The sequence below is a fragment of the Charadrius vociferus genome, unplaced genomic scaffold (assembly GCF_000708025.1).
Source record: "Charadrius vociferus isolate BGI_N301 unplaced genomic scaffold, ASM70802v2 scaffold326, whole genome shotgun sequence".
NCBI classification, from domain to species: Eukaryota; Metazoa; Chordata; class Aves; order Charadriiformes; family Charadriidae; genus Charadrius; species Charadrius vociferus.
The window spans coordinates 3,413,623-3,439,665 of NW_009649062.1; the positions used below are offsets into that span (position 1 = coordinate 3,413,623).

The following is a 26,043-nucleotide window of genomic DNA, read 5'->3' on the forward strand; positions in this document are numbered from 1 at the left end:
TGTAGGGAAGAAGTGGAGAAGACTATTGGGCTTAAGTTTTATGCCAGAAGAACAATCCTGTCCCCCTGCAGTATCCTCACAGTGGCCATCGGCAGTATCATGCCTGATAATAAAATGCTTGGTTGGCCCTAGTTTGGACGTTTCAAATGCTAGGGGGCAAACAGACATTCCAGCTTCTGTGATGAAGAAAATGCTGGAGACCCATTATAAAATTCTGCTGTCAGCTGCACCTTTATCACCCTGGGAAATCTTACTGTATGTAAGACTATGCTATCACTTATTTACTGATGCTACTTACTCGACTATGCCCATTCCTATGGTTTCTTCTCAGTTTAGCTGCTTTGTTCTCCACTGTTGAAGGTCCTGCACCTGAAGGTCACAGCAGCTTGATACTGCCTTCACCATATTCTGCATGCAAGTGTGATTACCAGAGCCCCTCAGCAGATGATGGGCCAGAAATGCCACATCACAATATAACCAGCCTGGCACATGTCCGAGATGGGTGCTTTAACCAGTCTCTTGTCACTCTCTGTACCTAAGCTGGCTGGCAGTGCCATTAGGAAGCCTTGTTAGATTTTACAAAAACAGATCAAAAAGCTGTTTTTCCTTTTAAAGTTAAAAGAAAATGGGGGCAGGCCCTGAAAGCAGGGATCTGTGTGGTTTTCGTAGCTGTGTGGTTATTGTATGGCTCTATTAAAGATGAAGTTATGATGTAGTATTAAAAGTGCAGGAGTCAGGTAACCTTTTTAAGGGTCAGATTAGAATTGGCACCTTTCTTCTAGATGTCTGGCACAATATCTTATTGTTTTGAATAAAAGCTAAATTTAGTCTTCTGTCTTATACAATCATACAGTCCTTGTTCTGTGGCAGTTTCAGGACAGTGGACATAATCAAACTAAAAGCCCACGTGCTGGCTTTAGGAGGAGGGGGCATCTCCGTGTTGCATGCCTGGTAGGATTTGGTATAATTTTGTATTGCCCTCTGGATCTTAGAAATAAACTGTAAATTCATGCTTTCTTGAAGCTGTAGGCATAAAAAACTTAGGAGTTATGGGTATGAAACAAATGTCCTTTTGATCCAGAACTACTGAAAAATGGTGAGAACTGACTCTGTAATACAAGTAAGTGAATGTTGGAAAAAAACAGAATTTCCTGAATTTAACATTAAAACTTACCAAGACACATTGGATAATCGTGAACCTAAGCTACTGAATTTGAGGTGAAGGAAGATCAGTAAGTGTAATTCTGGCTTAGGGAGGTGAGCCAGCATGGGGCTAAAGGCCAATAAAGCTTCAGTTCAGTTTTTTAATTTTTGGTTTTCTTTTTGGAAATAATATTTGGGCAGTAAAGTTGAGAGAGAAATTTCACTTTGAGTAGCAACACACTTTTTGTAACTCTTAGCTATTAATACCTAGCTTTACACATGTTAAAATAGACTGGAATCGAAAGGTTAAGTGTTATCCTGCAGATTTGATAAACTCAGCTGTTGTTGTCACAGGTCTTTAAATGACTCTATTGACAGTTTTTCTTTTTTTCCTCTTTCAGTATCTGCCATTGCGTGCTAAGCTTTCTCTTGGCTCTGCCTGGCAGGAAAAAGGGGAAACTAGAAAACCCCATTAGTTGTCCATTTGCAGAATATCCAGCCTTTACTCTCAATACACAAAGAAATACAACGGTAGGAAGTTGTTTCACATCCGAGCCAAGATAAGGTCCTGGAGGTTTATTATTTTTGTTGCCTGATAGCATCAGGACTGGGGAGCAGGGGGCAGAGAAGGAACAGCAGATCTACATCCCATGGGGACAACAGAAGGGAAGACAGACAGATAGCCAAGTGCCGACAGCTTCAGTCAGTACTCCCAGAGGAAGTGTTGGTTTCACCAGATGAAATTAATACACAGAAGTCTTTACAGAGGCATTCAGATGTGACATTGTTTGGGGGGCCTGGCTATATGGCAGATGTATAAAGCAATGAATCATATGTTTACATATAATTAGGTCTGTATTGACAAGCCAGGTTTTCCTTTTGTTTAATAATTTCCTACATCAACATCAAAGAGCTTGTTTTTATAATGAAAACACATTTCCCTTTTTGTTTTGCTTTGCTATAGCTCTGTATTAACATCAAACACAAAACCATGACTCACGCAAAGGAGACCTATAGATGTAGATGCATCCATAGTTCATTTATAGCGTCTAAAAATGGATGCAGTGTTACAAAATTCCCTTCATTTGGATATATTAATGTAATCTTTTCTATGTGATCCTCTGTGTCCCTACAAATTTTGGGAGTACCTGATAATTTCACTATGCTTATTAATCTTGAAATACATTTCAAAAATTGGATAGGAGTTAAGATTCCTATTTCTGGGTCAGGAATTTCTTTGTTTGATACTCTGTAGAAAGCTCAGTGTAATGTTATCAAGACTTTGGTGGTGTAAGTGGTAACTTTATGCATAAAACACTAAAAAAATATATTTTTTTAAGATGAGATAATTTAAAGTGTTTGGAAGAGGAAGCTGTAGTAAAATCAAGGCTTGGTAGAATTTGCCTCATTTGTTTTAAAATCCTTTTAAAATAGTGTTTCTGAACTCTAGGGGTAGTGTTTCTAAACTCTACAGAAATAGCTCAAATACAGAGTTTGAGCTAAATAACTCAGCGTTAAGGACCTGAAAGCAAAGTTGGTAAACTTTTTCATCCAACTGAGGGAACTAAAAAAGCTTTAAGATAAGTGTATCAGATAACAAGGAAAGAGGACTTTGGGACTGTTTAACATTGAACACCATTATTTTTATCCACAAGTGTGCACAACAGGCTGTTTGTTAGTATCAAGTGCCATTTGGTTAATGTTTATTGGAAATTTTCACTGTAGAAGTTAGTTATTGTATGTATATTCATGCTACATTAGAAAACTGAATTTAAAATGTGCAATAGATACTAATTTTTGCAGTGGATGTTACCCTGCACATTTTTAAAGGATAACTTTCTCTGAAATTGCTTGAGCAAAGGCAATAGTAATATAGTTCCTTTCACATGGAAATTCATATCCATACTTTCCACCCTTACAGCTTTTTCAGTGTGAGATAAGTTTTGTCATGTTTTTACTTGGACTATCAAATAGCGCAAAGTTCTTGGAAACCTACAGTGGAGGATGCTAGCTTTTTAGATTAAGACTGCTGAAGTTTTCTAATAGTTTTTACTTTAATTTCTTTTTTTTTTTTTTCCTTAAGGCCGAGCCCCTGACACTGAAACTCTCAATTTGGAGGCAGTTGGAGTGAAAACTAATTCTGAAACTGGAAAGATCATTGTTGATGCCGGTGAAGCTACTTCTGTTCCTCACATTTATGCAGTCGGAGACATAACAGAGGTACTGAGTCTACATAAACTATTTTACAATAACAGGAAGCCAACTTTGTTCCTGACTAATAACTAGTCCCCAGATGTCGTCATGCTCTAGCATATATCTTACTGTTTTGCTCTTTTTCATTTTGCAGAGCTGTAGTGTTTATGCCAGCCACCTGGGTCAGTAATTTCCTTCACATGAACCTTGTGAAGTATCTCAGCATTAGAGATTATTACTGATGTTTATCAGGGAATGCATCATTGGTCAGAGGCTAATAATAATGTCTTTATCACTTCAGTTATCTTTCTAATAATGTTTTTATCACTTCAGACATATGACTTCATACTGCCTGTGCATGCTGAGTGAAAGCAGTTCTTAACTTCTGGAGTTGAATACTCTTACTGGGAATGACCATGACAAGTTCTGTTAATTCCATTTTTAATATTTTGGGGTTCAATTGAGACTAGTCACAAGACAGCATTTCTGCTCCCTGACACAAAATGCTTCTAACAAAAGTATCTTCCTCTAGAATAAGAAAAATTGCTGCAAATACTAAATGCATTTGACTTCTGTTCATGATTTCTGAATGGTTATGCCAAGTAAACATGAAGTGTGGTGTGTGTTTGTTTGTTTGTTTTAAAGGAGGGGACATTATAACTGAAGCAAAATGATTTACTTATTACAGATGCAAAACCAGAATTCTGTGGCCTTAAACTAGTGCTATTGATAATCTACAGTTATCTATGGCAAGAATGTCTTGTCCTGATCAAAGTGCACTCAAATACTTTCAATCCCTCAATTTTCAGTTTACAGAAGAACTCAGAGTATCTACTGCAAGTTGGGCATCCTCAAATACGTTGTTGTCATAAAAAATAATGTTTGTTTAGATTCTGAACTGTACAGTTACAGGAGGATATTTTCATCAGCTGCCTGCTGTTCCTGAAAAATGTGGGCAATATGTAGAATATAGAGGCTGGGCATTGCAGGATACAGAATTCTTGCCTGTTGTTGAACTTAATGGAATCGAGTGCTTGCCTTCCTATCAAGATCATTTTTGATATAGCGAAGGCATCTGTTTTAAAAATCTGGTAAATCTAAATACTGTAGCAATATCCAAATGCCATATATAGTGTAATTTGAGAGACCTCTAAAAGACTTCTCATTCTGCTGTGTTTAAAATCTTTTAAAGGTCTCCCAAATTTATAAACCCTACACCTGAAGAGATGTAACAGGTTACATAATGTCTTGGGAATAGTTCTGCAAATTTCTGACTGGTCTCTGGAACTGCCAGAGACGCTTAAATCTCATAAATCTGCTGACCATTCCTGACCTCTTCCCCTCTATTTAGACATGTGTTTCTTCCTGTCCATCTCCATCTTGGTGCGAATGACTTGCCATTTCCTTTTAAACTGTGTTAAGACTCTTTCCTGCTCAGCTATTTCTCCATTTTTTTTCTTGCTCTCCACAGCTTCTCTGTCCTGTCCAGTCACTCAGAGCTTTGGGATTATGTACAGTTTCTCTTTTTACTTCTCGCTTCACATACAGGTTCCCTGTGTACTTGTCACTTCTTGCTCTGGGGTATTTCCTGCTCACAGTGACCTCCTACACCTGCTTGTGCCCAATATATGCCTTGGTTGGGCCTCCTGCTTTCCAAACTTTTCTTTTTAATTTCATCCAAGAAGTAGTTGTTAGAGGCAGTGCTGGCAGGACCTTAGATGCTGTTGCTCATTTTGCTGCCAATCTGCAGTGTTATTTTGGGCAGGTCATTTCCTCTTGGGTGCTTTTTGTCTTCTGCCCTTTGAGGATTTAGTTAAGTAAGAAATGTAAAGTTGGAGGCAGGATGCTCTCCTCTTTCCTACTCTGGATCTAAAAAATCAGGTCTTCATTTATTTGTCATTTTAATTTTGTTGTTAAAACTTGGATTTCCTTTTCCTGCTTTTGTCCTTATTAGTGCAGATTTTTGAACTTGAGTTGTTCAATAGGCCCTTCTAAATGTAAGTGTTAAAAAGAACAACAAAGTTTTATACTGTGTCCAGTGTACAATTGTGGAGAAACTGAAGAGTTAGATCAGTGCTCTGCAGAAATATTCTCTTAAGGCTTTATCTGCATATGGCCTCAATATAGGAAATTAAAGAAATCATAGTATAGTACTCATGCATTTCTAGAATTTAAAGATAGAAGGAATTATTGCCATTATCTTACCTGACTTTTGTACAATGTGAGCAATGTAGTTCCACTTGCTAAGCAATAGTTTATCTGAATACTTAAATTAATTTTGTCCTTTTTTTTAAAAGCAGAATTAATTTAGATAGTAAATTTCACTGGCATGGGAACCAGCAGTGAAAGAAAGTTCTGTGTTGGTGCACATCTCAAAGAATACACATGGAAGAATTAAGTGCATCCTGCTAAGAACCACAAAGCCGTAGAGCTTGTTGTGTGATACTTTCTGGGTGAGACCTACCAAAAGAAAGGGATTCGTGTATCCTGAGAATAAGTATCAGTGATCCCTAATATTGCTTATAAGAATAAGATATTTTTTTTCCTTCAGTGTTCCTGCTCGCAATTTCTTTGCTATGTTCTCTCCCTGTCAGAGTCTTTTTGCTACCATAAAATGCTATACCTTTTGCACGTAGTTCTCAAGCCCCCCTCCTCCCTCCTTTACCACGCCACACTGAATAGACACGAAATTGCTACTAAATTGCTACCAAATACAACTTTTTTTTTTGTTGCTGTTGTTTTAATTCAGTGCTCTGGCTGGAAGGGGAGTGAGAAAGGGGAAAGGCTAGTTTCCTGATATGTTCAGAATGACTGTTTTCATTTGGGAGTCATACCCAGCTGGCACAAATGGGAAACTATGTGTGCATGTGTGTCTTGTTGCACCCTTGTATGGCAAATGGAATCCTAATGTTATCCAAGCTGTTCATTTGGAGACAAGGAGAAAAAAACCCTTCCAGAGGTCAGTCAGTTTGTCTACCCTCAAAAAAAGGTTTTCCAAGCTTTGGCATAATACTATTTTCAACTGACAGGTGAAATTACATTTAGGCATTTTCATGTTCTGTAATCAGGATGAGGAAGACCAAGCTGGAATTTTAGTTTAATTGTTTTTTTCAGTGCTGAGATAAACTCTCTGTGTTAAAATTCTTCTTCCAGTAGTATTCTTGTTGAAAAGCATGTCATACACTATAAAGAAGTTCTCTCAGAAGGAGGTTTATCATGTGGCCATGCCGCTATACATCTGTCATATCTCAAAGGGTGTTATAACAAAGATGTGTAGAGAAGGTGGAATGTACAGTATGTTGCTTTGAATAGAAATATGACCAAAAAGAGTTGTGTTAGAACAAATAGACATTACTTCAAAGCTTTTTAAACTCTCTTAGGAGCCATCTCGTTTAAATGTATAATACATTGGAGGATTGTTATGAACAATTCGTATCCATAATAATCAGCAGAGTAGTTCTACACATGACTGCAAAGTGAATGTTCGTTTCAAATATTTACGAAGCGAAGTCTTTAAGTCATTGTTTATGAGAAATTGGGCTTTATCTGCATGGATGTTTTAGTAATTAGTTGGGTTTTATGGAATGCATGGCAGTGCTTTCACAATTTTATCTCTCATTCCAATCTTCTATTCATTTCTGGAATGCCAAAACAACGTCTGTATTTCCTGCTACAGAAATGATTGGCAGCTATGTTTCAGGCAAATGTGTATAAGAAAAAACAAATGGCAAATTTCATCTGGTAAATGACATTTACAGACTTGAAAGTCAAAATGCTGGATTTGAAAAAACATGATTTGATGGATCTTAGGGGAGAAAAAGGGATAGACTTGCAGTTTTGTGATTTGTCATGAGCTGTGGGGGAAAATAGGTTAGTGTTCATTAACTATTAGAATTGGAATATGGTGTTTCAGTTTGGTTTTTTGCAATGGAAGTTTTAAGTGGTTATTAGTACAGATAAAAGCGTAAATGCATGTTAATATGCAGATACTTGATATGGTATGTGCACTGAAGTAAATGGTAGCTAATATTATGTACAGAATCTGTCTGGCAAAACACAGAAAAGATAAGATGGCAAAGAGGAATGGATTCCAGTCAATGCTAAAAAGCTTTAACATAATGGAAAAAAAGTTTGAAAAACTTGAATGTGTGTGGTGGAGAATCCTTATTTTATTTTCTGCTGAAAAGTGTTTCTGAGGGCTTATTGGATGATGACCTCCAAGTGGGTTTTGTATTTCCCACTCTCGTGAGCCCCCACCTGGAGTACTGCATCCAGCTCTGGCGTCCCCAACATAAGGACATGGACCTGCTGGAGTGTGTCCAGAGGAGGGCCACAAGGATGATCCGAGGGCTGGAGCACCTCTCCTGTCAGGAGAGGCTGAGAGAGTTGGGGCTGTTCAGCCTGGAGAAGAGAAGGCTCTGGGAGATCTTATTGCGGCCTTCCAGTACCTAAAGGGGGCCTATAGGAGAGCTGGAGAAGGACTTTTTACTAGGGCATGTAGCGATAGGACGAGGGGGAATAGCTTTAAACTGGAAGAGGGCAGGTTTAGATTAAACATTAGGAAGAAATTTTTCACTTTGAGGGTGGTGAGGCACTGGAACAGGTTGCCCAGAGAGGTTGTTGAGGCCCCATCCCTGGAGGTGTTCAAGGCCAGGCTGGAGGTGGCCTTGGGCAACCTGGTCTAGTGGGAGGTGTCCCTGTCTATGGCAGAGGGGGTTGGAACTCGATGATCTTCAAGGTCCCTTCCAACCTAAACCATTCTATGATTCTATGTCAAGTGTTGCATCTAGATAGGACCCGTATGGATCAAAACTTCACCTGTTTTGCAAAGCACTCAACATTAGGGTTCTGGCACACTGCATAGTCCTGTTTGAATATAAAACGTAGCCAGGACTCATGGCTTGAACTGGAGCATGTCCTGGTCATATCCTGCTACCATTCCATTTCTCACTTGCAGGAAGTTAGCATTTGTCAATAGCAATCCTTTTCATGCCCCTCTCTAATCCAGAGCCTGAGACTAGGACCAACTCAACCTATAGGTTGCAGTGCTAGTAAAATAGGGTTCCACATCTCCAGTCCAGGACCAACAGAGGAATTCAGTAACAGTGCCTGCAAATAGCTGTTTTGTGTCTGTGTTGTGTAAAAAAGTGTTAGACAACTTTTTTTAAAAGGTCTGGTGTTATAAAACCACAGTTGCTTTATACTAGACTTCTCTTGCTTTAAAAAGACCACCTGAAAAATTTCTTGATGACTTACTATGGGAAGAAAGGGGGAAGTGAATGGTTAGCATGTGAATATCCTCTACTTTTCAAGGGGTGATGTGGTAAGATGCAAGGTTTTGACCTTCATTCATGGTGTTTGTTTTCCTCCCCATCAAGACAGATATTACACTCAGAGACTTAAAAGCATGTTTGGACAGAAATTAGTACTGCCTTCTCCATTTGGAGTCCCAGCTGCTAGACTGGAATTCCAAAGATTTGGCTTTCCTCTGACCATTGTCCTAGGAGAAATCCTTGGATGCTGCTTCTCTCTTAGTTAAAACAAAGCTTTGCGCTCTCTTCTTAGGGGCGTCCTGAATTAACACCCACAGCAATAGCTGCAGGAAAACTGCTGGCTCAGCGTCTTTTTGGCCAATCTTCGGAATTGATGGACTATGAAAATGTGAGTTATTATTTCTTTTTTCAATAATAAAACCCAAATCTTATGCTTTTCTTTTTTTCCCCCTTAAGAATTTTTAAAGGAATTGCATTTTGTCATCTGTGATCCAGCTTTAATAGCAGCCAAAGTAGATGTGTGCAACAGAGCGGCACTTCTCAGTCATGCAGAAGTCCCCTGTTTCTGCTGTGCAGCTGCTTTCCTCTGGTTCAGCAGTACCACTTTCTGTTTCCTCGCAAGCAGGTACCTACTACAGTTTTCACTCCCTTGGAATATGGTTGTGTTGGACTGTCGGAAGAAGCAGCTGGGCAATGTTATGGATCAGATAATATTGAGGTATGAAAACATTTTTTTATTTTATAGCTGGTGTCAGAGTTACAACAGTGAAAATTCTGTCTTTTCATAGTGCATCAGGCAAAATTTTTGGTCCCCAAAAATACTGTGTTTGCAGTTAGGGAATTGGTGTCTTCAGAAAAGCTCAGGACTTTAAAAGTATTGCAGCAGGTCGCAATGGAAACTGTTACCTAGTGGGCTTAAAATTATCGATAGGGTGACACCTTTAATCCAGCTGCCATTTGAGTAAGTTATACCATGCAGCATTGTTAAATAACAGTTATGTTCCTTTTAATTGTCAGAATTGCTGGTCAGGTACTTTAGTGTAAATTTTTGGGATGTCCCCAGAAATATTCACACAAGCTGCTAAGTGTCTTTGTGGCTAAGAAGTCTTGATATAATGTGCCCGGGCATTGCATATTGATGAAGAAATCTGTTATGGCATATATTCACACCCAGCCCTCTGAAATAAGGAATGAGATTAAGGTGCTCATGATGAAGACATTCACAATCACTATATAATAAGACAAAATTCAAACAAGTCACTCTTGAAAAGATATGATGTGTTATCTTTATTCACTCATCAAAACGACTGTCAGCATATGACTCGGTAAGCTACGGAAATAAAAAGTGCAATACTTTACTTCATGACTAATCAGTTATTAGTTTTGTCTTTTATAATTCTGAAATACAGTTTATGATTCAGAAATCTGTTCCAGAACGCTTATCTGGGTTTCTGGATGCTATTGCCATCTAGAATGATATAAATTACTGTAAAACAGTTGATCTTACCTGATTAGGAGACAATTTATGTGTGTGTGCCCAAAGATGATGATGTTATGTATGTATTGGAGAGCAAGTTCAGCTGATGGATTTAGCTTGGAGCCCCAGGCAAAATTGTTAATGAAAAAATAAGCATTTATTATTCAGAATACAAAAATTATAGTTTGGGTTGTCTTGTGGTATACATTATTAGAGATATGGAAAACTTCTTGGATTTCATTATTTTCAGTAAATAAGTTAAGCTTTTGGGAGAAGCTTAATGGAGCAAAGCTAACATTTTTAATTTGAGGCACTGGTTAGAGTAATATGCTTATTTGTGATTTTTTTTCAGTTTTGTTTTTAATCTAATAGTTTCCTAAGAAAGGTTTTTTTAAAACTCTTAATGTGCTTTCCATATTTTTCTTTAAAATAATGAACAGGTTATAAGTAAATCTTTTTTTTTTTTTTTATACAACATTATAAATATGTAGTAATAGTAGTCATTGTAATATTCAACAGAAGGTTTTGACATAATAGTACTCTCTAATGCAAAATGTTATTGTTTTCCCTACCAGGTATACCATGCATATTACAAACCTTTAGAGTTTACAGTGGCTGAAAGAGATGCAACTCAGTGCTATATGAAAGTGAGTGTTGTGAGCTTTTAACTTACTTTTAAAACAGGAGATATTGTACAACCAGCTTTAAGGAGGACTGTTTGGCAAAAAAAGCCTCTCAAGATGGATGAGATATTTTCTTGGTGACAGCCTGTTTCTCTAGTGTAACTTCAAATGTTTAATATTCATTACATATCCTATTGCATCTTGAAACTGCTTTACAGATATTAGCATTTTTCAGAGCTGACATTCTGCTGATTGATACCATCTTTGAACTGCTCTTAAGGTCCTAAGAAATATTGCAAATTCTATAAAGATTAATCTCTGTCTCCCCTAGCAAAGTTCTTAACTGCAATGTTTGAGTTGCCATCTCTTGGGGAAAGTATGCTACCTTCAAAAAAATTAAGTATAAGGCTTGCAAAACTAGAGTAACTGTTCAGTCTTACTCATGAAAACAAAAACCTCCTGGTTTAGACCAAAGTGTTGGACTTGAAATGTGTCTTCTCCAAGAGCAATCCAGTTGTTTCAGTATTGAAAAGGTTTTTGATGCACTTGCCCATAGTAGAGAATCTTAGATAAGGTGAAGTGTAGTATGTGTGTGTATATATATGTGTGTGTGCATATATAGTTGTCTTTTTCTTTTTCTCCTCAATATTAGGGAACAATCTTTTTTGAATAAATGTAGTAACTTCTGTAGGTCCATCACAAATTATTTTTTCTATTGTTGCATTATGTAAGGAATATCCATTGTCAGTAGTTGCAACCAGTTCTTCTAACTATATTTTGTCCCATCTGATTTGTGTTAGTGCCTTAGTAGCTTACTTTAAATGTCCCAAGTATCAGTGCAGCTAAGGTGATGCTATTTCTTTTTAGCTAAGGTGATGCTATTTCTTTTTAGCTATTCCCTTTAAATTATGTAAATGAAAGTCAATATTAGAGGGTGAAGTAGTAATAGCATAATAGTTGTTGGGTGATATTTAATATAGTCCTTCCTTACTAAACTCACAAAACACATGAATAAACATTAAACTTGAGAGTTTCAAACTCTACTGCAAGAGGGTTTTTTCTTTAAAACTCCTCAATATTTAAAGTACCACATCAGAATTGCTGCTGTTCCTGGCATTCCTAATCAAAGAATTTAAGCCTTTACTGAATAGCAGAACCTATTAGACTAGTGATGATTTAATGCTTGATGGGAGGACACAGAGAGAGACTGACTTTCTTTTCATAATTATAAAGCTGATGTCCTTAAAGGAACTAAAAAGTTTTCATTAAGTTCTCTAATAAAAGTTAAGTGTGCAATGACTCAGGCCATCCCAGATACTTATTAACTTACCTTCATCTTTGGCTGCTTCTAAGGCTTGACTCCTTTTTAAGGTTATGTGGCTGATGTGGTAGATGTATCTCACCAAACATGCTACTGTAAGTGCTTACTGGCTGAATCACAAAGGCAAAAAATGTCTTGTAGTTGGTAGTGATCATCTTTGGAAAAAACAGCTGATTAGCTGCTGAGAATAACTGCACAGGCTTGGAGAATTGCTAAAGTGGCCATTCAGTGTCAAAATAACGCTAGTCTGGTTACTAGACTACAGAAGGTATTTTGAGGATTTCATACAAATGACAAACAACAAAGTATCCAGTTTACCACAAATTATTGTTGTCAGTGGCTCCCTGAAGTCTGAAAGAAATATACTAATAAATCTTCGATTCAGGAAAGTGCTTAAGGACAAGCATAAGACCTATTGAAGTCAGTAAGACTTAAGCAAGTGCATAAGTTCTTGGCACACAGGGAATAAACAGCTGAACTAGGATCTCAAGGCACTTCAGTTTCATTTAATTCAACTTCATGCCTTAAATGTTCTAAGAAAAGATCTCTATGTAATGTATTGTTTTCAGATGGTGTGCTTACGAGAGAGAGAGCAACGAATACTTGGCCTTCATTTCATTGGACCAAATGCAGGCGAAGTTATTCAAGGATTTGCTCTTGGAATCAAGTAAGTACAAAAGAATGTCTCTAGCTTCTAAAGCCTGCTTTTTAAGTTATTGTAAGATTTTAAAAGATAGCTGCCTAGTTTTGGCAACACTATAAAGAATCCATGCTTTCTGTTACTTTTATGTAGTATTGCACATATTTTCACTAAAAATACTGCAGTTCTTCATTAAGATGTACTGGATTTAGTTACTGTAACACTGGATATAGTTAAGGAACAACTGAGGAAAATATATTGTTGGCTTGATATAGTTAGAGCAAAAAATAAAATTGTGCATTAGCTAACTAATGTTAGTTTTCTTAGAGTGTAGCTTCTTTTGCATTCTACATACAGGATAGGAAATCACCATATAGTTTCACAGGTCACTTCTTTAAAAGGATATTTGTACTTTTCATGAAAATCTTTCTTTACACCTGCCAAGCATTTCCTTTCCTAATCTAATATTTAAACGTGCACAGCCGTTGCTTCTCAAAAGCTCGGCAAGGACTTGCATGAATTTTTGTATTTCTGAGGTATAAGCTAACCATAATATGATAAGGTAAGAAAGAAACCTCTGTAGGATGATGGGAGAAGGGAGGTACTTTTGTCTGGAGCTATCTGATAATTGCAATAACAAACTTACCCAAGTAGGTGAACCTTTGTGATCTGACCTTGTTTAAGATTTTGCTCCAGTATTAATATAGAAGTCCTCCCTTTGAAGGAGTAAGGAATGATTCTGAGTCCTTTCTGGTTAAATGGAGAATTCCTGCTCTGCCTATTGTGTGCTACAATTATTTTGTATTTGTTTTCTCATTTCCCTTCTTATTGCTGATTCACATCTTCAGAAATGTTGATTTGTATATTTACATTACTAAATTGTAGTTTTTAACTCCTCTTTGAAGTAAACTGGGACACAAGAAACCGCCCCCAGTTGTGGTGTTAGTTCACTTTCCTAAATATCATCACTATTTTATTGCAGTTTTAGTCTTACAGTTGTGAGTGACTAGCATAAATGAAAAGCAGAAAGGATTAAGAAGTCAGGACCGCAAGTATCATGTGAGGAATATCTTGGAAATCACTGATTGCAGTGTACCCTCAGTACACATTTTCAACATGTGTTTGTAGTCCATTAATTGCCAGTGGTATAGATTCTAGAACTACATTTTTTAGGATGTCATTGTTTTGAAGTGTTATCCAAAATAACCAGTGAAAAGGAAGCACATGAAACTGGAGTGCTTTTCTGCCTTGCCTGAGGGAAATTAAAACTTTAGCCACAGAAAGAGGTTTTCAGCAGGTCAGATTCTTGTATAGGTTTCTATTGTATTTCAGAAATCCAGAGCTTTCAATGTGGAACACCCACTATAAGAGCTGCTGTTCTTCTTTGTCAAATATTAGGTATTACTTCAGTCTCTCCAATGGATGATTTTCCATCTTCCCTCCCCAGTTAGTACTCCAGTAACATCTGTGCTCAGCAATGATTTTTAGCTTGTTGGTGCTTTTTTGGATGTTGGTGGTAACATCAGAAGACATCTATGGCTCTCTTGCCTGTATTTTTGTAGAGAGAGAGAACATTTTCAAGCTCTCTATGGAATACAATTCTTAAATTTAGGGCCATTTCAGCTATTCTTACAGCATGACCTGCCAGGAATAGCAGCTTAAAGGAAAGTCATCAAGTCTAAGAATGTTATTAGATAAGTAAAGGAATTAAGCAAGGGGGATTTTAGCTCAAGGGGGGGTTTGGTGGGGTTTTTTTTGTTTTGTTTTTTAAAATGAGAGACTTCTTCCTCCTGCTTATAACATTGATAATTTCAGTGGAAGCACCAGACTTTCTCTAAGATCGTGGAAGAATATTCTGGTATTGTTTCCTTCAGCAGCTGCTTGCCAGCAGTCCTAATTAAGGTTTTCTTCCTCTGTGTGTATGTGTGTGTTTTTCCGTCTGGAGTCAGAGTTAGTGAAACACACATGTATGTAGAAGAAAAGCTGAAGGCTGCAGTTTTGTCATATGTTTTTGCCTTAGGCTCAGTTGTGACTTGGGGTAAATTGCTTAATTCTCTCTGTCTCAACTCTTATAATGATTCTTCCCAACCTAGCAGTGTTGGGAAGCTGGGTGTTTAAATGTTGTTGTGTAAGTGCCTGAGAAATAATAGACAGCATTGTTTGAAGAATAAATGCAACTCCTCTACCTGATAAAGTGGACAAGAGCAAAATTACTTTGATATTTTAGGACATTCTAGCTGCTTCAGGTGAATAGTGTTTGACATTGTGGGTCTTTGGTGTTGGGTTTTTTTTTTGTTTTGTTTTGTTTTTTGTAGATGTGGCGCTACGTATCCTCAACTAATGAAGACAATTGGCATTCACCCTACCTGTGCTGAAGAAATTACCAAGTTGCACATTACAAAGCGTTCTGGGTTGGATGCAACAGTCACAGGCTGCTGAGGTTAAATACCATCCCTGGAAAAAGGAAAAAAAAAAGCACAAAATATATTTGTAAAGAAAGGGGGCACTTAGAGTTGAAACAGCTTTAATGGTTTGAGTTTCAGTAATCCTTCTTGTCCTCTCTGTAGACAACTTTTTTTCACAGCCAGACAAAGAAATTGTCTTCACACGATCACAGTTCTAAAACCAATGCAGTCCTGCTGTAACAAATCTCTCTTTCAAAGTGCCTATAACTCCTCTTGCTGGGAGCTAGGGAATAATCACAGTTTTATATATGTAGATATAACTGAAACCAGTGACATCTGAAGCCATCTACAAATTAAACAGTTGTCATTTGAGTTTCTCTGTTGGCATAACTGCCAACATAAGTGTCTCACATAATGTTAGTAAAGATGCTAGGAATTGGACAGGGCCTCCCTTAGAATTTTGGTGATGATATTTTCTTCTAAGTACATGGATAGCTCATTACTGATCCTAATCTTGAACGCTGAGACTCTATACTCACTAGTAGAAACAAGTTCCCAGAGTGTGAAACAATGGGTAAGTAGTCATCTTTGGGTTTTTTCTTTAAAAGGTAATATGTTCAGGAATTTAATAGAAAATCACTTATCACTGAAGCTGTGGTGCTACTGGATGAATCCCAATGGATTAATCAGTGGTAGAGTGGTCATAACATTGTGGTGATGGCTGAAAATGAATGAGCTCAGAGGTGCTGAAGAAAGATTTAGATTTTATGGTGACTGCTCTGCCTACTCTTGAAATTTCTAATTCAGTGCAGTTCAAATTAAATTGACACAACTCACAAATTACTGCTTGAACATTTATTAAGCAATGCTGACAAGTAGAATCAAAACCAGTAATAATCCAACTCAAGCAGCATTTTCTGTTTTATAGAATGTGGAAATCTGGCTGACACAGGGATATGTTTTCTTGGTTTGTTTTTAAGATTTTCTCACTGATGAGCTGGATACTACATCTGAATGGATTTAGGTCTGGCTTTAATAAAACATGTTGCTGAAGGGAACTATATTAAACAGTGATCTAGAAAAGAAATGGTCCTGCTCAGAACAAAGATAGAAAATAATTATCTGCAAATTTTTATTGTTTTTTTTTAATATTGGCCAGAGTAAGAAAGCATTAATCTGTTGCAAATTTCTGCTTCTTTCCTATTATCCAGAAGGGGGAGATGCTGGCTAATTTGCGGCAATAAAGAATCAGAAATCTGATAGTGAAGCTTCTTTTGCAGAACCCTGTTAAATAGGTAGCCTGACAAAGGCAAACCCAAAACGAACTGCACTGAATTTCAATCCAAGTTGGAGTTGCCAACATTTTGATATGCATAGCCACGTAGTTTCTTGTACCCTTTACAGTAGAATAGTGCGTTTGGGAAAAGAGATCAGCTTGAAGTGAAACAAAATGTATCCTTTTTGCAGTTAATTTATATCAGTGCTTTTGTGTGCGGAATTTGGTATTTTCATAGCTGTCCTTCTGCTTGTTGCACAGTTTGGAAGGATAGTCTGATGATAACATATATCTTTCTGTTGTTTTGCTGCTACAACATGCAACACAGACAAATGATTGGTTTATTTCAAATGTGAAATCTTTTTTACCATGAGAATTGTACCTGTCAAAGAAACTAGTAGGCAAAAAGTGGTCAGACCTTCCTATGATGTAATAGCATTTATCACACTTTCATTGATACTGCAATACTTCATCTTCAAAGATTGGTTCTGACTTGAACAGCAACAAAAATCTTAAATGCTTTCTTTATATAGTTTCCTGATTTTTGTCTGTGTTTCTGGTCCATAAAAGATGGAGTGATACAGTTTGATGGCAAGTGGCATTCCATATCAGATCTGCTGATGCCATTTTTCATATATGAAGTTATCCATAAGCTTCTGGTTGAAAAATACTTTGAGTGGAAGTGTAGTTGAAACACTGCCTGAATATTCCAACTACCTTTAGAAGAAATGATTAAAACTTTATCTCTGTATATAAATGTGTGCATACCTACATGTTCAGAAGTTCCTGTTTCCTTTAATAAAGGTCTTACGAGTATGATAGTGCCCAAAACCATATGAAATTTTCCCAGCTGTTTAAAAAAAAATGTTCATAGTAAATTAGGGTAGTTTTTTTATTATTTTTTACTTAATATTTCAAAACATTGAAATACTGAACATCTCAGTCTCCAGAGATTTTGCTGTGAGAAACATCCCACCTCTGACTAAACTGTAATGTGTATGCATGCAAGATTTTTTTTTTTCCCTAGTGATTACTTATTACAGTTCCTTTTTTTACCCAGAAATGAAAACGTTGTTTAGCCACGTGAAAAGTTGCTTCTCTGTCTTACCAATGCATCCAGCAGACTGAGTTGCCTGCCCCTACAGAAAAATCAATGGAAAGATGAGTTAATTTCATTCATTATAAAGTTCAAAATAATAATTTGGGACAAGTAACAAGTAGAGATCTCAAGGAAATGTGTCCTTAGTGTATATGGGGTGTGAAACTAAGGCATGTCAGCGTTCTCAGAAGTAATAGATCTCTCTTGGTTTTAGAATTGCTGAGTGGACTGCACAAAAAATGATCCTGTATCTTGAACAGCAGCCTAGTTCTGTTCCTCATGTAGTGGAGAATGTTGTTGCCCCTGGAAGTAAAACTAAACATCCATTTGCACCTACATAACCCTAAGGTCCGAATCAACAGCAGGACAGAATAATGACAGCTACAGTGATTGTGCTTTTTTTTCCTGAAGGAATCACCAGGGATGGTCTTTAAGAATTGTTTTTAAAAGCCTGACTGATGTCAACTGAAATGAGCTACGTACACTGCAAATTACAGATTATATGTGAAAATGTAAAAGTAAAAATAAAAATATAGTCAGGCTTCTTCTCAGGATGCCAGCTGATGAGGGCTTGTTTGTCAAACCACACCGTGGTGCAAACAAGTCTGAGCATTGCTGGGTCCCTCATATGCATGATCGCAGTATTTATTGTGTTGTGAATTAATGAATTAATAAAGAAAATTTTTTTCTAGTAAATGTTTGATTGTATTTCTTTAATTTTGTACATGTGACTTCTGCTTACATAAGATTTATTTTTTGATCTTAATGCTGCTTTTCTTGGTTGAGGTATGTGTTAAGAAAATGAAGAAGTAGACATACTCAGACCTTTTAATAAGGAAATGTTGGTACCTCTCTATCTCTGACGTGTAAACTGAATAGCCATGGAGATTATTCCAGGCTGGATGACCTTCCAGAATTTAAATTAAAAGCCTCTAGACTTGGTAAGTATAGTTTCAAATACTCTCCTGTTTATTCCAGTTAATGAGGTCTAACAGGTATTTTCACAGTCCATGTGTGTTGACATGCTTTCTGAAGACTCATCAAGGGTAAACTCCCTTGAAATACAGTGCGGCTGAGTATTATACAGTGCTAAACTATTCTACATTAGCTATTCACTTTGGGTTTTAAACTAGAACATGTAGTGGAAAAAATGCATTACAGCAAAGCCAATTAGTAGCTGTGGGTACTGCTAGCAAAATATATTTAAAAACTCCGAGAACCTTCTCTGTCAGAAAAGAAAGGGACTACGTTGTCTGAATTTATCTCAATTTGCTTTCATTTCTTTAAATCCACTTTGAGAAGTTCCCATTGTCAGGTGATGCTGAGCTTCTGAAACAGGCTAATTTAGTATTACCTCAGTATATATCCTAGATCTGATGCTGAGAAGGAATATTGACTTTATTGTGTTTAAAGACATTTTCACTTCTGCATTTTTAATCTGTTTTAATTTCCTGGAATATTTCATTGCAGGTTCTAACTAATTAAGATAGCTAGGAACAGTGGCTAAAAAACGGAATAAGGTAAGCATAATTCTTGCTGTTTTTTTCCTCCTTATTTTCACATACCACTTAATCCTGAAGCAAACAAGAATAACAGACAAGCATATAGACAATAATCTTTATAAATTAGGAACTGAATATACTGCATTATTTATATTATGCCTAATGCTAGTTTGTTCTCAATTCTAAGGTATTGTGTACAATTAAGTTTTGCTTTTTTGCATTTATGCGTGCACTGTATGTTGTTATACCTATTGGAAAATGTTTCTACAGTTTAGATTATTCCAGACCAGGAGCTGGAAAAGATATTTCAGTACAGCAGATAAACATTTTTTTTGCTAGCATGGTTATTCTCTTAAAAACATAGATGCTGTAGTGCAATGTATTTCTAACCAAAACAGTTGCACATTGTGCAGACTTTTGAGTTTGAAGGCTTCCCTTCAGAGGCTTATGCCTATCCAACAAAGTAGGAAATTTTGTGCCCATATAAATTGCCATTTGTCTAAATCCCAGTGAAATCAATGTACTCAAAGTTAATGTTAGCCATTAATTTCAGTGGGATGCAAGTATGTGTCTTAAGTGCTTTGTTAAAGGGGAATCAATATAAGCACATGCCAAAATGTCTTTCATTATTACAGTTGGGGAACAGACTGCAATTATGATTCAAAACATAAAAGGTACAATAGACATCTATGATTAGGCAATGAAATATGCCTTTAATAAGCATAGTGCAGACAGTTTGTTTTGCAATAAGTAAACTTGTATAAAATTCATTGACTCTCTCATTCTTTCAGATCTGTGTGCTCTCTTTTAAGAGAGGTTTTTTAGTTTTATGTACAAAGTTTTCCTGATGTTCTTCCAGCAGAAAGGCTGGGTTAGCATGCATTTATTCTAGTGCCAACCTTCAATTTTACTGGGAAAAGAGAAAACAGCAGAGCAGACCTTGTTTTTTCCAGGGCAGCATGCAACAGATACAGTGTGATTACTCTAACTGATTTTCAAAAAATGGCGTATTTCTGTCCACTACATGTCAAAGAGCTAATTATGTTTCCGTTGTGGCACTCAAAAGTCAATATTGTCAGCTCTTCTTAGTTCTAATCCTCTACATTGAGTTTTGATGGGCCAGGTGAAATATCCCCTTCAGCACCTTACTGCAATACTTGTCAATCATCTTGCCAAGAAAAAACATGCGTATTACAAAGGCTTTGGCAACACTGCATCTTATTTCAGTCTTTAATCTTATATGCACCTTAAGAAAACACCATTCCAACTACTGACGTTCTGTTTGGGACATGAATGGGATCCTGTTTGCATGGGAAACAAAAGAAAATGATCTAATCTTTAATGGGTATAATGGAACTCTTTGGCCATCGTAGTATAAAGGCTTAGTACTAAACCACCGATCTAGGAAGAAAACCATTAGGATGGTGAACTGGTGCAGAAATTAAGCAGAATATCTCATGTGAATAAGTAAGAAAATGCATATTTGTTTATTCATCATGTAATTGTAAAATACCTCATTTCAAGCACTGTTGGAGAGTGTCTTTTTTTGTAACCCCTAGACTTTCTTTGCAAGGAGTGCTGTTTACTGAAGTCCATTTCTAAGCATGCTACTATGCATGCCATTTCTTTTTTGTTGTTTCTTATATACAAGATCTAGCACAGCTAAAATCTTCTGGTCCTACAATGGAAAATTAACATCATCCCTAAGAAGCTGGAATATAAACTAATAAGGCAGGTTTCCAGAATCTGATTGCATCAGTCAGAAAGATATAGTATGAAGAGAAAAGTGGATATTCCCTGGGGGGTAGCGTGAAATGGAGACCGGTCTTGTTTGAACAAGGTGCTTTGCATTGTTAGCTAGGTAGAGGTATTGGGAGTTGGAACCTGTCACAACCAGCATCTCCAAGGAGGGGGTGGGGGGAAATATTTCCAGGTAAAAGCCTCAGCAGTTTGTGGTAGAGTATGTCCTATATACTAATACAATAATTTAAGGAAGTCCTTTATACTCCATAAAAGATGAACTGTAAAGATACTCACCCTTGCTGTGTATCCTCCCCTGTTTTCCTTCAGATCATATGAAGACTAGAAAGACTGTTGGGGTTTTTCTGTCCTTCTTCTCTTTATTTTAAAGCAACATGGGAATCAGGCTTATTCTTCCTTGTTTCAGCATAGAACCAAACAGCAAGATCCCTCTTCTTAAATCTTTCACGAGGAGACTTCTTTTTCCCAAGGGTGGGTGAGGAGTTAAAATTAGCTAGGAGGTCACATAACTCATAAAAATCTAAACGAAAAGGACTCTAGATACCTGTTCAGTCTTTGTGTAGTAGAATCTTGTGTAACTCCAGTAAAATAAAATACCAAGGGAAAGAAAACAGTGAAAAAAGGACAGCTTTGAGGGTTTAAACAAAAATCAAGAAAATAAATGTTCCCTTCTTGGCAGGCTTCCTGTAAGACAAGGCCCAAATATATTGTTGCATTGCACACTTCTAACAAAACAGTCAGAATTGAGGGCTTGTTTTATTTTTCTCTCTTGCTAATGTGTGAATGAACTGTGATGCAGCCAACCAATATTCTGTTCACACAGTGTCAGAGCAACAGGTTATGTAGCAGCTTTTATCTTTATGCAGGAGCTTCAGCTGTCGTACATGACGCCTTAGTTTGTAATGCAATTAGTGATGCACAGCAATCTTTATTTAAACACCTTTGTTCAACAGGGACAAAAGATTGAGCCTTGGCATTTTTATTTAATCTTGATAATCTTCCTTTGTGTCTCTCTCAAAGGATCAAGAGGAAGTGCATTAATTTTCAACTTCACACGAAGGCAAGTTGTACAAACACAGCTGAAAACATCAGGAAACCCAGGCATTTTCCTTAGAGAAATGAAGTCAACTAATGTTCTGCTGGCAAGAGATTCCTGAATAATTGGGAAGATGTTGTTAGGCTCAGTAGTTTGGGCAGCAGGGTGTTCATACTCTGAAAGCACTTTTCAGTTTGGCTTGCTTAGATGAATGATTCCTGTAATGTAGTAAGCAGAGATTATTGACCATATAACAGGAAGCAATTTGAAGAATACAGGCTGCTTTGGAGACTTAAGAAATGGCTCTCAGATTGTCAAAGGATTTGTTTGGGTTGTTTTTTTTTTTGACTCCTTTAATTTACACCAGACTGGGATCTAATTAAATCATGAGAGCGCTTATGATTTTTGCCTCTTTAATTTTCATTGAATTTATTTCTTAGACATATTTCAAACACAAGAAAAGTAAGGAGAATTCTCTTGGCAGTTCAGACTTTGCTTGCATTGGTTTCTGGCCTTGTTCGTTCTACATATATCCAGGATACCTTAAACTTTCAGGTCAGAACTTTGGTTCTTGTCCTTAATTAGGGATTTAAGTGTATTCTTCCTTGCTCCTTGAATTTTTCTTGTTCCAGTTTTTTGCAAGATGCTCATTCTATTTTACTTAGCTACTTTTAGCCCTAGTTGAGTGTTAATAAGTGAATTCCCTTTGGATGGGGTAAGAGTCCAATGTATTCTTAAGAGAGCATTTCAGGATTTTCTGCTTGCATCTTCCTCTAACTCCCTTGTACTTTCTAAATCTGGAAATGCCATAGCTCCAGAGGAGGCAGTCCTAAATAAGTTCCATCCGTAGCTGTGGTGTAGTCCCCATTGAAGAATAAGAGACCCACCATTTTTGAGTGTTTATAGCTGGACTTTCTGAAGGGCATCACCTTTCCTTAATGAAAAATGCATCAGATTCACAAGCTGTGACAACAGCGCCTAAGGGTTTCTGTGACAGTGGCAGACTGGAACATCTGATGAAATCTGCTTGTGAAATGCAAGGCCACCTTCTCTGTCACTGTGGTTACTGACAGCTCTAACGTCTTGCATTTTTTGTATCAAGTAGCAAATTCTCAAAGTGCAGAAAGCTACCCTGAAGTGGTGAGATTGTCCATGTGTGGGGCTTAAACATCCTTGTGAGGCCATCTCATTGTCTTACACTCTAGCTCTGGAAGTTCTAATATTTCCAAGTTCACAAGTTGGGTGAACATTTGCTTTAAGCTATTGAGTTCATGCCTAAGAACAGCAGAAGGGGGTGCTCGCTTAGACCTACATTATTGATTGAAGCGCTCTCCCTCACTGTACTTCAGTGAAGTGTAGCCAAGAACAACAAGATAAGAATTAATATAAGTGACAAGGGAGTTTCTCAGACTGTGCTGGTGCACATTAGCCTGGCTGAAGAGAAAAAGAAGCCGATACTTGAGTCTTTTGAGTTGCGAAGGGTCTGGTCAGTCCTTGAAGGGGAAGCACATGAATGGCCCAGTTGTCATCGCATTTTATTTTTCCTCCAACTTTGACTAATGGTGCATTTCCTCTGGCCTCCCACGGGCCGTCCGTGGCTGACTTGCTTTGTCACTCTTCACGTCTAGTCACTGCCTTTACTGTCCACCCTGTTCCCATGGCAGGAACCTGGTGTCCTCTAAAAAAACGCACAGGCACAAACCATCTGTCATTCTCCCCACTCCTCTTTCAAGCGACCACTTCCCATATTGTGTGGCCTTGCAGGCTGAAAGCAGTCTGCCTCCCCCCTGCATGCCTGGAGTACATGCCAACTCTCTCTCTGCTTGATAAGGGACCTCCCGACATTCTGCCTGTAAAAATACTAATGGGCATCTCCCTGTTGATAACCAGCTCTGCCTTTTTATTGTGTTCATGGGGTGATAAGTTGTCTGGATCAACAAGGAATTGTCCCTTCTGCCACTTTGCAGCCAAAGTTATTAGGGTCAAATTAGGTGTGAGTTGTGAAATTAATCATTGCAACCACAAATAATTTGTAGTGTGGTATGGACAAAGGAAAAGAAGATGGAGAAGAGAAGCGGAAATTATTGTAGTGAACAAAGAACCAAAGTGATTGGGAAGGAGGGAGGACAGAATGGGTAGCAGTGCTGTACAGGATGTTGAGCGGGCCTGTAGGCAGTGCTGGATTTGGTCTCCTGCACCTGTAGACTGTGAAATCAAAGAACAAGGTAGTTCTTTAATGTCATTTGAGAGTCGTAATTAATCCACATCCAAGGTGTCTTACCTGACTTTGTACCAGAAATAGTGCTTTTATGCAGATGTTAGTTGATGATATTCCTTGCATATCTCTAGAAGTGGCCCCATCAGAAGCATGTTCATGGGGCTTGTAATAGGTGCTTGAGGACAATCTGCAGCTATGGCCATAGATGCAGACCAAGCTGTGCCTAAACTGCATCTGTCAAATGGGCAACCCTGTTAGTATAGTCAGATATACTTTTATCTATAAGAATTACAAAAAAATAATCATACAAACACTTTTTTTGTACATTTAGTAAAAAACTGGGATCAATTTTGTTTCTGTTTTTCAAGTACTAGCTTGTAGAAGATGCCATAGTCTGAATCACTAATCTGAATTACATCCATCTAGTCTCTGCTGGAAATGAAGTTGAACAGATCTAAATTATAGCTGGGATTTCTAAGTTAAAAAACCAGTCCATCCTTCTGAGGCAGCACTTGACAATATACATATGACCTACGTCTAGGAATGATGTCCTCCGAGTCATGCCTTTTCCTACAGCATAGCTTAGACTTACTGCTTGGGGACACAGCTTCTTGGGTCAGATGTTGCCAGGGCTGCACTCACAGCAGTATTTGAGAGAGTTGATTAGAATAAAGCAATGTAGATAATCCTTCAGTTTATGTATATAAACAGTGTAACTAGCATGATCATGTTTTTCCAGAACCATTAACCAAGTTTGGGAGAAGGAAGATGGAACTCAGAGGTCAAACCTATGAAAGCAAAGCCTGTTTGATACACCAAGAGCTCTCTGTGAATTTGGTTCTGACTTCAGAAACTGGGGAGCTGTGAGGGGAGGATGGGAAGGGAAGACAGTGCAACACCCACTGAAAAGCTTCCATTTTGTTTTCTGGGGTGAGAAGCCTGAATTTTGTGGCTACAATACAAAGCTGAAGGTGTGCTGGATTCGCTTGGAAATGCTGCAAAGCTATTCTCATTTCCTGTAACTATTGTGAGGTTGGCCTTTTTCCATGGCTAAGCCCCAGTTCTTAGCTAGCCAGAATGAAGTGGCAAGAGAAATTCACTCTCTCTTTCATCTTATAGTGTATCTAGGAAGGCAAGAACCAAGACTTTGGACCATTAATTCCTAAGTCTGTGGCTTGATTTGCTGCAGTAGAAACTGTGTTTTAAGGGTTTTGCCTTCTCTTACCAAAGCTAATTGTTAATTGCACCTTCTTTTCTCTAGCCACTGCCACAAGGAATGACTGCCTTCTGTGCTGATGACAGATCTGCCCCTCTGTTATCAGACACTGCTCTTTTGCCATCTCAGTTTCATAACAATTGCCTCTGCCTCTCCAAGGAGGAGAATGATGGATGACAGAGTGATTCCCTTCGATGCGGCTGGGGCACTGAGATTGTGTTAAATTTTTACCCCTCCATATTCCCCTTTTCCCTGCTCTGAATTCTTAAAACAAACCATGGCATTGCTGTATGAACAACACACACAGACAATGCTATAGAAACTTGAAAAAAAACGTATTTTATGGCACTGCTATGCATCACTTTTGTCAAAATTGTCAGGAAAGAGATAATTGCTACAGGTGGCAGAGGCTGCCAGATGACTATCAGAGGGTACATAGGGAATAAGTTTGACTGCCTCTGCCAAATTTCTGGTGTTTATGCTAGTGATACTGCTTCCTCTTCTCTCACTACTGTCATATATGTCATTTTGCTACAGCATGCATGCTGGCCTCCTTCCTGTGCTCAAGGAAGAAGCAGGTCTGGCACTCATGCTGTGCTGAGGTTCTGTTGGGCCCTAGGGCATGAATTTGCAGTGGTGCAGTTATACTGGCACAAAACTCTGGAGATCACGTACCAGCACTAAGCAAAGTTTGTTGGGAAGCAGCTTGCTCTCAAAAGTGTCTGCAAGCAGTACAGATGTCCTCATGGAGATGGGTTCCTAGGACTGGATCTCAGCTGTATTGAGAATCAGCTTTCTATTCACATACTTCCCTGAAATATTCTCTAATAGTTGATTTGAACAGTCTTTAGTAGAGATCA

At 37.8% G+C, this 26,043-nt stretch overlaps 1 protein-coding gene across 1 annotated transcript in view; it reads left to right on the top strand.

The window, feature by feature from the left end:
- TXNRD2 (thioredoxin reductase 2) overlaps nt 1–15,109 on the top strand; it is a 33,951-nt gene extending 18,842 nt beyond the window's left edge. Inside the window, exons 12-17 of the mRNA XM_009888144.1 lie at nt 3,227–3,363; nt 8,902–8,997; nt 9,235–9,327; nt 10,662–10,733; nt 12,600–12,697; nt 14,986–15,109. Coding sequence (XP_009886446.1) covers nt 3,227–3,363; nt 8,902–8,997; nt 9,235–9,327; nt 10,662–10,733; nt 12,600–12,697; nt 14,986–15,109 — 620 coding nt within the window. The remainder of the gene's footprint in view (nt 1–3,226; nt 3,364–8,901; nt 8,998–9,234; nt 9,328–10,661; nt 10,734–12,599; nt 12,698–14,985) is intronic.
- The last annotated feature ends 10,934 nt before the right edge of the window (nt 15,110–26,043 follow it).